Source organism: Spermophilus citellus (genome assembly GCF_964194105.1).
Source record: "Spermophilus citellus genome assembly, chromosome: 4".
NCBI classification, from domain to species: domain Eukaryota; kingdom Metazoa; phylum Chordata; class Mammalia; order Rodentia; family Sciuridae; genus Spermophilus; species Spermophilus citellus.
The window spans coordinates 25,057,265-25,073,531 of record NC_138185.1 but is presented as its reverse complement, the minus strand read 5'-3'; the positions used below and the strand labels follow the sequence as shown (position 1 = coordinate 25,073,531).

The following is a 16,267-nucleotide window of genomic DNA, read 5'->3' as shown; positions in this document are numbered from 1 at the left end:
GCGAAGATTACAGACAAATATGAGTGGCTGAGGTCTGGGGAATAGGAGGAACGAAGAACTAAGGCTCAGAGAGGGTGTACGTCCTTTTGATATCACACAGAAAATTGTTCAGAGGATGTTGAAACACTCTCCTCTGCCACCTTACTTAACAGATGTCATCCTGTCTTTGTTGCAGAGATGGGGAGACCAGGGGTGGGATCAATTTGAAACCAGAGAGAGAAAACCAGACTGCCTGGGTTTGGATCCAGGTGCTACCACTTGCTGGCGGAGACCTCCACCAGTCACTTGGCTGCTCAGAGGCTTCTGTGTCCTGCTGGGGATGTTGTAATGTGCGGGCGCCCAGCCCGCGGGATCAGGAATTGCACACCATGGCCTCAGACCTCAAGTGCTGGACCCCTCTCCCTCTTCAGGGCCCAAAGACATGCAGACTGGGGCGCGGGCTACAGAATAAACTTTACTCTCTCTCAGGGCAGGAGTCCTAGTTAGGAGTCTCTTTGGGCAGGGTCACAGAGCCATGCACGCGCACTCGGTACAGGCAGGTGAAGCGAGGGTTCCCCCAGTTGCTTGAGATCTTCACCTTGACAGCACCAAAAGCTCGAGGTGGATGGTTCTGGAAAACAGAATCAGACATGGGCAGCTCACCACAGGCCCTCAGCCTCCCTGGCAGAATGGAAAGAGAGCCTCCCATATCTCAGGTGAGAGACTGAGACTCAGAGAGGGAAATGGTGTATCCCAAGGCCACACAGCAAGTCAGTACTTAGGGGCCAGGATAGAAGGTGCTGAGACCAGCAGAACCAACCTAGAGTGGCTGGGAAATGCCCCAGCAGCGGGCCCCTGGCAGCTTGTTTGCGGTAGGACTGGGCAAGCCCGTTTCCCCTTCTGAAGGATGGGAGTGGTAGTGGCTGTGCCCCAGGATTGGAGCCAGGATTGTGGGGAACTGAGCTCTTGGGACGAGGGCACTGAGCAGCACCCCACACGCTGCTTTCACGGAGGGCGAGGCCTGTGTTTATCCTGCTTCCTGCCCAGGGCACAAAGCTGGAGAGGCTCAGCCTTCAGGCTCTCGCTGTTGGGTTTCAGTCTCTCAGGGAATTACCGGGGTCGGGGACACCGAGGCCCAGGAAAGCAGGGAAATCCCAGGACCACACAGCATTTGTATCTGGGCCGGTGTTGGCTGGTTTCCAAGCCTGGACACTCGCCCTGTCCTGCCCCCTGGTGATTCCAGAGGCGCCTGTCTGCTTCTGTTCCCAGCCCTTCCCCCCAGCCTCCATTCCCTCCCCCCAGCCTCCATTCCCTCCCCCCAGCCTCCATTCCCTCCCTGGGCTGGGAACAGGTGCTGATGGGGGCCTGGCTCCTGGTGCGAGGGCTCTCCACTCTGCAGCCAGCAAACCCCACCTACTGGGTTCTGAGGAGCCTGGGGTTGATGCAGCCAGCCACCCCTGGGGGGTCAGGCCAGTGGCCGGGTGGGTGCCCTGTTCCACTCCAGGTCCTGCTGCCGCTCCCTGAGCCTCAGCTGCCCAGCCTGTCCAGTGGGTCAGTAGTGGCTGAGCACCTCACAGGGACGCGGGGGGGGGGGGGAATGACGTGTGGCCCCTGGGCGATCCCCATGGCAGGGCTTTGCTCAGGTACCTGGAGGTCGAACATCTGGATGGTATTTTCTGGCTGGAACTGGAAGGCTCCCAGGAACACCTCCTCCCTGGGGGAGCTCTCCATGCCCTGGGGCAGAACCCAGAGCTGTCAGACGGGGGCCTTGGGGGGCCTCCCCTCCAGCCTGGGCATGCGCCCCTCCCGGACCGGAGCTTTCCAGGGCAGCACAGGTGACAGCAGGAGAGAGCCAGGGCCTGGGAGGCAGAGGCTGAGGGCCAGCTGCTGCCCGTGCCACTGACCCCAAGGCCTGGGGCGTTTCCCGACCCTTCTCTGGACCCCATTTGGATGAGCAGTTCCTGATAATTCTCTGGACCTTCTCAACAAAATGGGGGCACAGTGGTCTCTGAAGGCTCTGGTGGCTCTGAAAAGCCAGTGGAAATCGAGGCGCTGGGACGTCTGCCTTCGGAGGCGAGCTCTGACCCCCAGGCCCCCTGAGCCTCCCCAGCCCCCCTGAGCCTCCCCAGCCCCCCGCGCCTCCAGATGTGCAGGCCTGGGGCACCCCCACCTCGCCAGGCTGTCCCTTCAGCTCGGCCTCGCCCCTCGAAGGGGCTTGCTCACATAGATGACGAAGTCCTTGGGGGCCGTGTCCACGCTGCCGGACAGCGAGATGGATTTGGGGATGTGCTGCAGGGTGATGTTGAACAGGTAGATCTTCTGGGCCAGCCGGATGGTCACCTGGCCACGGTCACCTGTGAAGGCCCAGCAGTTGCCAGGTGTCATGTTGGGCTAGAAGAGGCAGGTAACGGGGGTTACGCTGAGTGGGCGGCAGGGGCTTCCTCACTCTACAACTAGGCACAGTTACTATCCCTGTTTGACAGATGAGGAAACCGCGCAGCAGAGCAGGGAAATGACTGGCCAGAACCATGCAGAGCTGGGAGTGCAGCCTGGGCAATTTGACCCTGGACCACTTGCTTTTAACCACTACCATCTCCTACCCTATGAAGAGGAAACAGGCTCAGAGAGGGAGAGCATTTCAGCTGAAATACAGGAAGGCATTCATTCAGCAGCTTTTCAGTGTGGCCAGCTCTGAAGTGGAACAGTAGATGCTGAGACCGGGATGGGACAGCTCCTCTTGAGGAGCTGGAACCAAGGGGGGTCAGGAGCAATCGGGGAAAGTGAGTTGAGGGACAGCCACAGCCCTGAGGGCCACAGGAACTAGCTGCAGGGAGCGGCAGCTTAAGCTGGAGAGGGCAGAAGGCCTGAGGGCAGGATCTCTCCAGCCTGGGGGGGGGGGCACCTTGCTTCCTCTCTGGAGGGTCCTTACACCTGTTCTGCCTAAGGAACCCTGCTCACCTGTGGCTACCTCCTCCAGAAGGCCCGCTGTCCCTGCAAGACCATTGCCCCAGCCTGGTCTCAAGCACTGACATCTCTGGGCTCCTTGAGGGACCCATGGAAAAGTCACTGTGGCCTTAGCACCACCCAAGGCTGGCCACGGGGACGGGATGCTCAGCCGGGGGTTGCTAATGGAGCTGTGCGTGCTCTGTGAGCCAGCAAGCCCCTGCCCTCTCCGGGGGAGTCTCCTCATCCAGGGGCTGCCGCGAAGGGGCTGAAGCTGGGTGGACTCTGGCTCTGCCCTTCACTAGAGGCCAGCTGTGGGCCTGCAGCGACGAGCTGGCTCTTTGAGCCTTGGTGGCCTTGAGGGTTCTCAGACCCTGAAGTCTCAAGGGCGGGGTGGGGGACTTTCCAGTGCCATAGCAAGCTGTCCCGTGCCCTGCTCCTACAGCAGCCCCTGGGGCCCTGTTTTCTGTTCTTGCTGCCTGCCTCCCCCGCCCCACCCCTAACCCCGCCCCCAACTCTATCCCGCCCCAACTCTAGCCCCGCCCACCCCTAGCCCCGCCCCAGGTCCCACTGCCCTTCCTTCCACCGCCCAGCCTCTGCTGCCAGCCTCTATCCCAGGACCCTGCCTCTGACAAAACCCGTCCCTCGCCCCTTGTCGCCTGCCTCGAGAATCACGTCTGGGGGCTGCGCGTAGTTCCACAGCCGGATCCAGTTCCAGCAGGAGCGAGCCTTTTCGTAGTTGTAGGTGGCTGAGGTGTGCTCGAAGTCTATGCTGGCCCCTGTGCTGACGGACGTCGCGGATCAGATTCGGCCTGGGGAGGGCACTCGCCGGGTGCTGGAGCCCCTGGGAGGCCTCACCGCGCCCTCTCTGGACCTCAGTGCTCTCTTCTGGGCAGTGGGTCTGACAGTAACCATAAAGGCCGCCAAAGAGCGCCCACCCCAGGTCCACTGGCAGCGGTACTGAGCCAGGGCTTTCTCCACCAGCCTGGGGGAGACGTGCGCACTATGTCTGGCAGCCCTGTTGTGCTATTGTGGCTGGTTTTACACCCATTGTACAGAGTAGAGAGGGGAAGTTCTGGCTCTGAGAGGGTGCGTGGGACCCAGGGTCGCTCAGGGGTCGGGGCAGACGCCCTGTGACCCCCATGTTTCACTGATGTTAGGGTGCCCTCCCGGGCCCCTCTTTGGCCTCTGTCCCCTCACCAGGAGACCCTTGCTCACTCATGCTAACCTCCTCCCCTGGGGCATCTGGAAGGCTTTTCTCTCCTCACAGGTCTGGACCCAGTGTCACTCTGCCCGCGGGGGTCCCCTGTATCCCTACTCCCTGCTTCATTGCCCCTGAAGTCCTGAGTCCTGACTCGCTGTTGGCCCACATTGGTTTATTTCTAATATCAGTGTGTCCCCACCCCCCAGGGATCTCTTTGTCCTGTTGACCACTGTGTGGCAGCCCCAGGCTGAGGGAGGGAGGGGCAGTGGAGGGGTCAGGCAGTGGGGAGCATCTGGATTCCTAGCCCCATCCCTGCTTCTGGCTCCATTAGACAAAATAAATTCTAGCAAGAAAACCAGCTGAGAACAGAGGTTAGCTCTGAGGAGGACTGTCCTCAAGCAGAGGGTGTATCACACCAGAACCAAAATCCAGGCATGGAAGGGTTTCTGCAGACGCTGAGGGGGGTGGAAGCGGGCAGGGGAGGCCACTTACCTATAGACTTAAGGGCAAAGTCCGGCTTTTCAATGTAATCGCCTTGTATCATCTTCATTATTTTCTGGGTCATTCTTTGCTGAGAAGGCAGAAAACACAGGCTGTGCCTTGATGTGTCCTTACAGATCACAAGCCCCAGGGGTGTGTCCTCCACAGGTGACAGGTGCACCAGGAGACCCTCTTGGGTAACCTCCGATGGCCCAGCACAGGACTGCCCAGTCCCTGTACTGTGAGGACGGCCCAGTGACACAGAGCCCTGCCCCCTCCCACGAGGTCCACTTTGAGTGTCTGAGTTCACCATGACTATGTCACGGAGGGGCCGAGGGGCTCACTGAGGGCGAGGGCAGGGGCTCTGGAATCAGCAGGACCTGAGTGCTGTGGGGCCTTGGGCAATATTTTGCTCTGAGACTTGATTTTCCACCCGTAAGATGGGGCGGTAATGGCCACTCTCAGAGAGGATTAGAGAGGTCTAGAAAGCCCCCGGTGTGTGCCAGGACTGGCCTCAGCCTCCTGCAGCACTCCTAGGAAGTGTGGACAGTCTTCCTCCCATTTTAAAGGTGAGAGCGTAGAGGCAAAAGGACTTTCACATGTGGCCCATTCTATTTTCCAACCATGGCTGCAACCAGGTCTCCCATTCCACACTCTTTTTCAATGTGATGCTGACTTCTTCCCTTGAGAGGCAGATAAACTCCCTCCCCATTAGTCTGGGCTGGTGACTATGGCAGAAGTGATGCTCAGTCCTAAAAGTCACTAGAACACTGACTGGTTTTCTAAAACCTCCACTCTTGGAAGCTGCCTCCATGTTGTGAGGAAGCCCAGGCCACATGAGGAGGTGCTTTGGTCAACAGCCTAACTCGGTTCCTAGCTGATGGCCAGCACCACTCTCCAGACCCTTCATCAAAGCCCCCTGTGTTGAGGTTTCCCAGCTGAGGCCCCAGGTGTTGTGGAGCAGAAACCAACCATCTTTGACCTGTCTTGACCTGCAGACTCTCTGACCATGATACAGTGGTTGTTCTACACTAATTCTTGGGATGCCTTGGGATGCAGCCATAGTGACTAAACAAGAGCCAGGCTGTTATAGGGTGGTGGTTACAATTCTGTCTTGTTGATTTGGAAACTGATGCTCAGATAGGTTGATGGCCTGCCTTAGGTTGCACAGCTCCAAAAGATAAAGTATCCCTAACTCTTGCTTTGTTTGCTGGGCAAATGCTCATTTATTTCTTCTCAAAACTGGGTCACCAACTCCAAGAAATTTCCCTGATGGTCCCTGCCCTTTTGGGGCTCCAAGTCTGGTTAGGGGTCCACAGGTCCTGGGACTGCCTTAAAGGGAAGGATGGAATTTAGTTTATCACTATCCTTGAACCCCAGAATGGGACCAGGCATACAGTAGGTGCTTAATGATTATGTATTGATTAGTGTATGCCTTGGGCTTCTACCTTTGTTCCAAGGAAACAAGCGTTTGAGGAACACTTACCCTATGACAGACATTATTCTAAGGATTACATGAATTACCATGTTTAATCCATATACAACCCATTTTGTAGATGAGGAAACTGAGGAGCAGAGAAGCTAAGGGAGGAGAGCAGTCACACAACTTATAGATGGTAAACCTGGGATTCAAATCCAAGTACTTGACTCGAGAGCCAGTGCTCATAACCACCATGCTTACTATCTCTCTGAGTCAGTGGTCCGTCTTCTATGACCCCCCACATGGCCCATCCCTGCCTCCCTCCCCAATGCAGAGAGGAAACACCTGCAGAGGGCCTCATTCCTGAGTGAGGAAGAGTGACACACACTCTCTCCTCTGATTCCTGAGAGGCTTGGGGGAGAGGAAGGAGCCCTGGAAACCTGGAATTTTTGGGGGGAGGGGGTACTGGGGATTGAACCCAGGGCCTTGTGCATGGCCAGCACCACTCTCCAGACCCTTCAAGCTGCAAGCACTCTACCAACTGAGCTATAGCCCTGGCCAGAAACCTGGGACTTTGAAACAACAAAAAGTACAGTCAAGCTTCAGGCAGCTTTGCTTGATCTCACATGACAAAACCCCCATCTGTAAATTCTTAGAAATTTGGCTTCTAGGCAAAGGTGGTGGTATAGTGAAAACTCACCAGATGTTTTGGTAGATAAGGCTGAAGCTATCTTCTTAACTGTAGAACAAAGAGGCCCAGGAGGCGAGAATAGAAAAGACAGTAGAGGACTTGTTCAGGAGCTGACATCCAAATAACAAAAGCTTAAAAGTGAGAATAGAGCCAGGCGCGGTGGCGCACACCTGTAATCTCAGCGCTCAGGAGGCTGAGGCAGGAGGATCGTGAGTTCAAACCCAGCCTCAGCAACTTAGCAAGTTCAAACCCAGCCTCAGCAACTTAGCAAGGCCCTGAGCAACTCAGTGAGACCCTGCCTCCGAATGAAATATAAAAAAGGGCTGGGGGTGTGGCTCAGTGGTTGGGGACCCCTGGGTTCAAACCCAATTAAAAATAAAAAAGAATAGAGCAAACAGGACCAGGGAAGAGGTCACCAGTTTGATCACATGATTAAAGAACATTTCTTAGGATGGAAGGACGTGAGTTTGTGGACTGAAAGCTTCCTCAGGGTGTCCGGCCCATGGGCGTTTTCTCTTGAAGTTTTGGATGGAAGGTAAGACCTGGCCCGGCGTGGAGGGCCAGTGCCTACCACAGCAACTACTAGAAGAAGTCAGAGAGTTGAATAAATCGTATTTTAAGGCCAATGTGGGCTAGGGACTAAAATTCCAGAGAGGGGGAGAACCAGGCCCAGTTCTGCTGACAATTTTATTTTGACCCCTGGGGTCATTTGATGTTTTGGATCATGGACTAAGGATCAGGGCTTGGGCCAGACTCTGAACTGCTCCTGGAGAAGGAGGAGTAGTGAAGTTATAGTGGCCCCCCGGGGGCTAAGGGGATTCAAATCAGGCCAGTCTCCTCCACAAAGTGTTCCCTGGACTCAAGACTACAGGAGACCAGGAGCTGCTTCCAAGGCTCTGGAAGGCAGAATTAAACTTCCTGACTTCTAAAGCTTAGGAAATAAAATGGGGGGGGGGGAGGCACAAAATGAAACAAGAGACTAAAGCCGTAGGACCGTGGTTCTCTGGGGTTGGCATCAGAGTCCCCTGGCTTGATTCCCATCCTGACTGCAGCCCCAGCCCATCTGCGTGGGGCCCATTCATTGGAATGTCTGACATTTCCCCAGGGGATGCTGCGGGCGGGCGTGGGTGTCCTCCTCTGAGACCCACTGCCCTAGAAGGAGCGGTGAGTCAGCCCAGAGTACCCTAGCTGCCCTTCTCGGCGCTGAACTATTCTGGGCACCATTAGAAGGTGGGAATTCAAGTATGCCCCTGGAAGAGGAGGTGCCATTGGGGCCAGAGATTTTATACTGATTCAGGGCTAGAAGGAAAAAGGAGAATAGAGAGCCCTCAGATCCATGGTCAGTCTTCCCCATGAAAATACTTGCCAAATATTTGAAACTTCCTGGGCAGCTTTCCAAAGAGCTAACCTGAAAATATCTGAATAAATCTCATAAATTTGCAATCTGGGTCTGTCTGAACCAGCTCAATGTGTGTCTAGAAAGAAGGGATCAGATCCTCCTTCCAAAGAAAAGGGAGCTGTACTGGTAGAAGTCATAAAGTACTTGAAGCAATAGAGTTCTTTTATATCCCATGTCCAGAAAACACTAAAAATATAAAAATGTATAAAAATTTTCATACACAAAAATAGACACTAAGAGTCAAGATTGTATGGCTGATACCCAAGAGAAAAAACAGAAAACAGAAGGAGGCCAAAGATAATCCAGATGTTGGAGTCAGCAGACAAGATTTGAAAGATAACCATGACTGATGAGTTAAATAAAATAAAGGAAAAGATGAGCAACATAAATGAAATGATGGAGAATTTTACCGTAGAGTCTATGAAAAAGAGTTAAATGTGCATGCTATAACTAAATAATGCAATATATGAAATAATAGTAGATTTCTCAGGTAGAATACAGAATTATTAGTGAACCTGAAGAAATTTAAAAAAATATCAAAACATGGAGAAAAAGAATTTTTTTAAAAAAGTGAATCAGGTGATAGCATAGGAATTACATGAAACACACTCTAAAGGTCTAGCATAGTAATCAGAATTCAAGAGAGGAGTGATGATGGGGAGGATCAATATTTTAAGAGAGAAAGGCTAAGCATTTTTTAAAACTATTGAAAAATATCAATATATAGATTTTAAAAAAATAGGAAACCCCCAAGCTGGTTATATATAGACTATGAGGGACTGGGATTGTGGCTCAGTGGTGAAGCACTTGTCTTGCACATGGGAGGCACTGGATCCTCAGTACCACATAAAAATAAAATAAAGGTATTGAGTTCATCAACAACTAAAACATTTTTAAAAAAGGATGTTAGACACAAAAAGGATATCCTATAAACTCCCAGGAGTAACAAATGGATTAAACCCAAAGGGTCAGTAATCAGAGTGGCATAATAATTCTCAACAGCAACAATACAAATGAGAATACAGTGGTAGACCTCCTTCAGAGTTCTCAGGAGAAAATTTCCTTTCTAGAATTCTATACTCAGCCAAACTACCAATCAAGTGCAAGGGTAGAATATAAAGATGTTTTTAAACATGTAAGTTCTAAGTTCTTTTGCTCTTTTCTCAGTAGTTACTTGGGGATGTGCTCCATTAAAATGAGGGATAAAACCAAGAAAGGAGAAAACTCAGGATATAGAAAGAGGGCATCAAAGAAGTTAGGTGTCTGGGGGCAGAATGAGTGGCATCTCACCTCGTCTGACATGGCCTCCATCTCTTGGAGTCTGGCAATGAGCTGGTTCATGCTGCCTCGGAGGTCCTGGATTTCCCCAGTGTGATGTCGCACCTTTTCCTGGTACATCCTTAACAGGAAGGAGTGAAGCAAGAAGTGGCTGTCCTGTAATGCTGCTATTGTGGCCTCAAGTTCTCTCTTTGCTAGTCAGATCTCAGAGAACTAGCTTCATCTTCTTCTCCTCTCTTGGGCCCATTCCTGGTTCACCCAGAGGTAATTGTCTCTCAAACACTATCCATTCTCTTCTTTCTTCTTGGAATATGCTTAAGACCAGTTCATTCTTTCCAAATATTTCTGAGAATTTTGTTTGCAATTAAGAATGCTGCTACCAGGTGGTGACTTGTTCATTAAAATCTCTTAACTACCATTTACTGATCACTGACTGTGGACCAGGAACTGTGCAGAGTTTCTTTAATACCCATAATTCCCCAGGGCAAGGTGGAGTACTCTGCCTCATCACACATATGAGGCGTTGGTTAAAAGCTCAGCGAGAGGAAGTTTCTTTGGCATCAGGCCAGACAGGTAAAACTCAGGGGAGCTAGGACTGAAGTCCAGGTTTGTCTGTGAGCTCATGTTCCTAGCCAATATACCCCAGAGTCTTCCTATACCTGTATTTTTTTTTTACATGATAGGACTTACCCGCAGATTCCTCTTACCTCAAACTCTGCAACGGACTATTTATGCTGTCATCCTGGAGGAGTGTTGAAGAAAGCAGAAATCCCCTTCAGCTGGCCTGAGAGAGTCCCTCCATCCATTCTCCAAAACCACAAGTCCATCCACTCATCCACCTTCCCACGTAGGCTTCCATCCATTCACCCACCTACCATCTCTCCAAACTCGAAACTCCAGTTTACTCTTAGTTTTATCCATCCATTCTCCTCCATCACCTTTCCTCACCCATCAACCCTTCCATCTCCCCAAGCTCCCTGTCCATCCCCCTCCCATCCGTCCACCCTACCCCATATATCCTCCTCTCATCCATCCATCTCCCCACTTACCTATCTATCCCACCTGCCCTCCAGACTGCCCATTCTCCCTTTATATGTTCCTCTGCTGTTTCTCCCATCCCTACCTCCATTACATCCAACGTCTGTCCATCCGTCCATCCGTCCATCCATCCATCCATCCATCCATCCACCTTCCTATCCGTTCTCCCTCTATTCAGACTCCCATCTGACCGTCCAGTCATTCAGCATTGAGCGTGGCAGCCCTTTTTCCTGCACTGAGCTGGAACTGCTCAGAGGTATCCGCCCTCTCTCCTTCCTCCAAGTTGCTATAGTAGAGCTGGGGAGACAGTCAGGAGTGTAGGACATTGTGGGAGAAAGGAAGGGGCTGGGACCACCTCTGCCTGGTTGTTCCTGGAGGGAGCGACATGTTGTGAAATCTTGAAGAATGTGAAGGGTTCATAAGGGAGAGGAGAAGAGAGAGGCCCCTGGGATACCCGGTCCCTGCAGGTGTTGTGAGACATCCTTGAACAGGGAGCTCCAGTCACCTTCCCCTCTTCTTTCCTCCCCAGAAACCACAAAGCAAAGGGGTATCGTTGTCTCATTTAAGCAGAAAAGAACCAACTGTTGAGTAGAAAGAGGGTCTTCCCCCTTCCCACTGCCTTGCTTTATTGGGAGCCTTGAGAAAGGAGAGATGAGTCATCTCGGGGGTGACAGGAGAGCCATCCTGGTGGAGGGACTATTGCATGTGGTCTTTGAAAGTCACAGGTAGCAGGAGAGAAGGGTCCTAGATGGGTGGCATGATCAAGGCAGAGATTTGGTTTGGAATAAATCAGGAACTTGACAGGGTCCAGATTTGGTGAGAGCAAGAGGAGCTACGGAGGGACAATTAGCTGCCCGAAGTGAGACTAGTCAGCTGTGGGCTGGACGAGGGCACACTCACCTGCCAGACTTCCATTTTTGATGGTAGATGCATAGAAAACATCCAGAATCCTGTGGGGCCATGAGAACAAGAATCAGCTGCTTAACATAGAAGGTCAAGTAAGAGCCTGGAGTCAGAGCCCAGCCCTGCCACTTGCTAGCATTGCACAACTTTGGGAGAAATGACTTAATCCCTCTATGCCTCAGTTTCCTCCTCTGCCAAATGGCAATAGCATAAAATCCACTTCATGTGCAAATGAAATCACATGCAATATACGTTACATAAATTACCTGGTACCTGTCTCCTCCCACACTCCTGTCCCAGCCTTGCTGGGGAGGATTAGTACAGAGAAGAAGGCAGGTGGTTTCTTCTGCATTTCATGATCTCCAACTGGCTGAAACCTCACCATTTCAGCAGTTGTTTAAAAGCCTTTAAAACCTATTTGTTATTATTGACAAAATACTTTTGTTGTTTTTTTTTTTGGAGTGAGGGATCAAACGCAGGGGTGCTTAACCACTGAGCCGTATCCCCAGTCCTTTTGACATTTTTTAAAAATTTGAGACAGGACCTCGCTAAATTGCTGGGGTTGGTTTTAAACTTGTGATTTCCCTGACTCTGTCTCCCAAGAGGCAGGGATTCGAGGCGTGGGCCACCACACCCAGCTTGATACACCACTTAACAAACTAGGAACGGAAGAGAACCTCCTCAGTGTATCAGAAACCCACAGCTAACATCCTACTAGTGGCGCTGGATGGAAGCTTTCCCACTGAAATCGAGACATAAAGCCCTCACAGTGGCGGTCAATTGATTTTCACAAGGGCGTCAAGACTTTCAGTAAGACTAAAATAGTCTTTTCAATAAATGGTTCTGGAACAACCACGTATCCGTACTCAGAAGCATGAATGTGGTTTCCAGAGCTCTTCTTGGCTTTCAAAATTTTTTCTTGGACATCATTTCACTGAACCCTCATTAGGTAGGGACACCGAGTCGCGTGCAAGGGACACGTGTGGCCAGGTGTCACAGAGCAGTGCTAGACGATCCCTGCTCTCCTCTCCCAGTGGGGGCCAGACCCGGGGACACCACCTGCCCGGGGTGTGCAGACCCACCGAATACGCAGAGGACCAGCACGCCCGTCTTCTCCATGAGCTTCTGGAACAACAGCCTGCACCTGGAGGCCAGGGGAGCCAGAGTCAAGGGGCCTCCCCTCCCCCCGGCCACCAGCACGGTTGCCCCCTCCCCTCCCTGATGAACATGGCCTCTGCTGGGACCTCCAGGGTCCCCCACACTCCCCGCAGAGCGCTGGCTGTGTCTGTCCTGGAGCTCACGAGGGGTGGGCCGAGGCTGGGACCAGGGCAGGCATCAGACTTCAAATGAATGGAGGAGGCCTCGTCAAGCCCAGGACCCAGCCCTGCTGTCCCCAAGCTGGGTGACAATGAGGGGAGCTTAGAAAAGAAGGGGCAGGGGTCCAGGGGCAGCCGCTGAGGAGGGAGGCTGAGGAGCCCTGGGGGCCCTGGGGCCAGCTTGGGGTCCCTGGTCTACACTGCTACCAGGGGGACGCCTAAGCCAAAGACGGGCTGCCTGCCCCGGCTGCCCTGCCGCTCACCGGCAGGTGTTGAAGAGGACCTGCTGCGCCTGGGTCCTCAGGAAGTAGGCCAGGCAGGCGATCCAGGCTGCAGGGGACACGGATGGAGTGTGAGTCCTGGGGCCTCATCCCTGTCCTACGGCGGGTCCGGGGGCTGTGGGGGCACCTCGGAGCTGGGCGGCCTTCTTCTTATTTATTTATTTTTTTCTGTGGTGCTGAGGCTCGAGCTCAGGGCCTCATGCATGGGAGGCAAGGCCCCGGCTGAGCCCAGCCCCAGCCCTGGGAGGCCCCCTGGACTCCTGGTCAAGCCCAGGACAGGCCGATGGGACGTGCCAGGCTGGCGCCCGCTGGGTCCTGCAGGTGAGCGCAGCTGTGGCCCTAAGGGCTGGGATGGGCTGATGCCAGGTCCAGAAATGGGAGCTTGGGACTGGAGGGGCATTGCTGGGTTCCTCCGGGGAAGCTCAGTGTGGGACCGGCAGAAACAGGGGTGCAAAAGGGTGGGGGACACACAGGCGGATGGGAGAATGGAAGAGGGAACGGCCGCTGGACTTGGGAAATGAGTGGACTGGAAGGTGAGAGAGGCTGCCGGCTGGAGGGGTGAGTCCGCGCGAGCGGGGGGGGGGGGGGGGGGGGGGGGAGGCTGGGCCCCAGCAGAGGAGAGCTGGCGGGCAGCCCTTCACCGGCCAGTGTCCTGCCGACCTCCACTTCCATCCACCAGAGGGGTCCTGGCTGGGATCACCCCGGCGGGGCTCAACCCGAGGTTCCCTGTAAACCTCACGGCCTCCCCCTCCCCAGCTTAGCGGGGCCGGACCCTCCCGGGCCCTGGGGGTGGCCGAGGGGACCCTGCAGACCATACGCACACAGATATCCCAGGAGGAACTGAGTCAGGCTGATGGCCGGGGCGTTGATGCGGGCAGGCAACGGGAAGCTGTCATCTGCAGGGAGCGATGGGCGGTCAGGTCACTGCCTTTGAGACGTGGCCTGGTAGAGACCTGGGGGGCACTCAGGGCTCGGAGTGAGCTCCCTGCCCCTCTGCCTCCACCTCTTGCCGTGTGACCGTGGATTTCCTGCTAAACATCTCTGAGCCTCAGCCCCTCAACGGCCCCCTCCCACTCCCCTCTCTGCTCACTCCTGCTTGGTGAGGGGTCCATCGCCATCCTGCTGGTGTTCCGGGGTCGCGGGTTGCACCTGGGGACGACAAGGTTCACAGTCGCGGTTTACAACACAAGCCGGTGACGTCACCGCATCCCAGATTGAGAAACTGAGTGACAGAGAAGTTTGCCAAGACCACCAGGCTGGGAACAGGGACAGATCAGGGTCTGGCTGACCCCAAATTCAGGTGTCTTTTAAGGCAAGGACTGTGGTTGGGTGGCCATTGTAGGTGACCATCACCCCAAGCCACCCACTCCTCTTGCTGGCAGAAGCCTGATTTGGGTAAAGGTTTCCTCATCGCTGAGTTAAGACCCACAGGGAGCAGTGACCGCTCTCCTTCCCCCTAAGCAGCCATGTTTCTGCCCCCCACAGAGGGTGGCCATGCTGTGACCATGAGAGATGACTAAAGGAAAAGCCATGTGACAGCTGGAACCTGGTCTCCGGAGGCAGCATGGGACTGCAGCATCCAGGGACTCTGGAGCCACAGCTCAGGAGCCCTTGGTAGGTGAGATAAAAACCTTTCATTTCCTCAGGCAATGGTCCCCCAACATTCTCTCATTGTCCCCCCTTTGTGTTTATATTTATTTCTTGAGAAATTACAAATATACCTATTACAGCTTGGATGTTGATTGTCCCCCAAAGGCTCCTGTGTTAAAGGTTGGGGTCCCCAAATGGCCCTATGGGAAGGCAATGTGGACCTTTAGGAGGTGGGGCCTCATGAGAGGTCCTTAGGTTGTTGGGGGCGTGTCCTTGGAGAGAACCGTGGGACCCCAGTCTTCCCTTCTTTCCTTCCTGGCTTCTTGGGTGATTTTCTTCCCCCATGTACTCTCACCATGATGCAGTGCCACCCCAAACAGGGGGGCCACTTGATCATGGACCAGAACCTCCAAAACCATGAAATATACCTTTTCTCTTGAAAACTTAATTATCTCAGGCATTTTATTATAGTGGTAGAAAGCTCACATAATTCCCAATTATGCCAACATACACTTACCCTTCCTCAATGTACAGATTTATTTAAACATTCCTGGGGAATATACAGCACAGGGGGGTGACTAGCTTCACAACTTACTGTAGACCTTAAAATAACTAGAAGAGAGGAGTTTGAAACTTCCCAATACAAAGAAATGCTCATTACCCTGATCTGATCATTATAGAGGATAGCATGTACCAACTTATCACTTTGCACCCATAGACACAATTATTATGTGTTAATTATATCAAGGAGGATGAGCTAAAGATACTCATGCAACATTAACGATTTCTTCCTTCACCTCCATGGCTTTTTTGTAAACCCTGGTGGGATACATACACACCCTGTTCTGGGACCCGGAAGTGGGTACCATTTTGAATGTTGGAATTCCTGTCACCTGCAGCTAGAGGCCTCCTGGCAGATAGAGGGCCGAGATACGTGTTTCCTGGTTCAGTGTCTGCCTCCCTCCCAGACTAGCTCCATGAGAGCAGGGAGCACATGGGGCTGGTACAACATGGTGCCCCGGTCCTCTGCATGGTGCCTGGCAAAGAGTAGATGCTCAATAAACACATCCTGAAAGATGCCCACCTCCTCGCCAAGAGACTTTGGGAAAGCCGTTGTCAACCTCTCATCAACTGTAAAGCACAGCTCCCCTCCCAGCGGGGGTGGAGGGGCTGCCTTTTGTCGGTTGTTAAAGGCTGAGCCAGGGGAGGGGCTATGGTCCTCACCTCCTGGGCCTAACATTGGGGATCACATCTTCGCATAGGGAACCTGGGTCCCCAGTGTTCCTTGACCGTGGCATCGATTCCCTTCTGTAGGGCTAATGGATGATGGTGGGGATCTCTGGGAGTCAATGAGGAGGAACTAGCTGCTGCCACCACCTCAGAGTGTCCTCTGGAAGGTGCCATGTGGAAAATTTGCCAGGGTCAGGGAGAATTGTTGGCTCTATGACCTCACAGAGCAGGTGGGCAGGGAGGAACCCAGTCTCCAGCTTGGCCCTAGAACCTCCCCTCAGAAGAAGCCATTGTGACAATTTTCCATGTTTAAGGTGGAGAAAATTGAAGGCATAAGGCAGTAAGGGCCGCTGGGTGCTGAAGGGCACATCTGTAACTTAGTGACTCAGGAGGCTGAGGCAGGAGGATGGCAAGTTTGAGGCCAGCCTGGGCAACTAAGTGAGACATTGTCTTAAAATAAAAATGAAAAAGGGTGGGGATATAGCTCAGTGGTAAATCTTTCTTGGGTTCAATCT

General features: G+C 53.3%; 1 protein-coding gene across 1 annotated transcript; it reads right to left on the bottom strand.

The window, feature by feature from the left end:
- Window positions 1-478: 478 nt before the first annotated feature.
- On the bottom strand, window positions 479-15,820 carry SUN5 (Sad1 and UNC84 domain containing 5; the record flags this gene model as incomplete). The annotated part of the gene is made up of 13 exons (XM_081291463.1): window positions 479-610; window positions 1,627-1,713; window positions 2,203-2,370; window positions 3,586-3,701; window positions 4,619-4,697; window positions 9,407-9,515; window positions 10,102-10,136; window positions 11,333-11,382; window positions 12,418-12,479; window positions 12,915-12,981; window positions 13,754-13,828; window positions 14,023-14,081; window positions 15,747-15,820. 13 exons carry the CDS (start codon window positions 15,818-15,820, stop codon window positions 479-481), a joined length of 1,113 nt encoding a protein of 370 aa, XP_081147589.1.
- Between the last annotated feature and the right edge of the window lie 447 nt (window positions 15,821-16,267).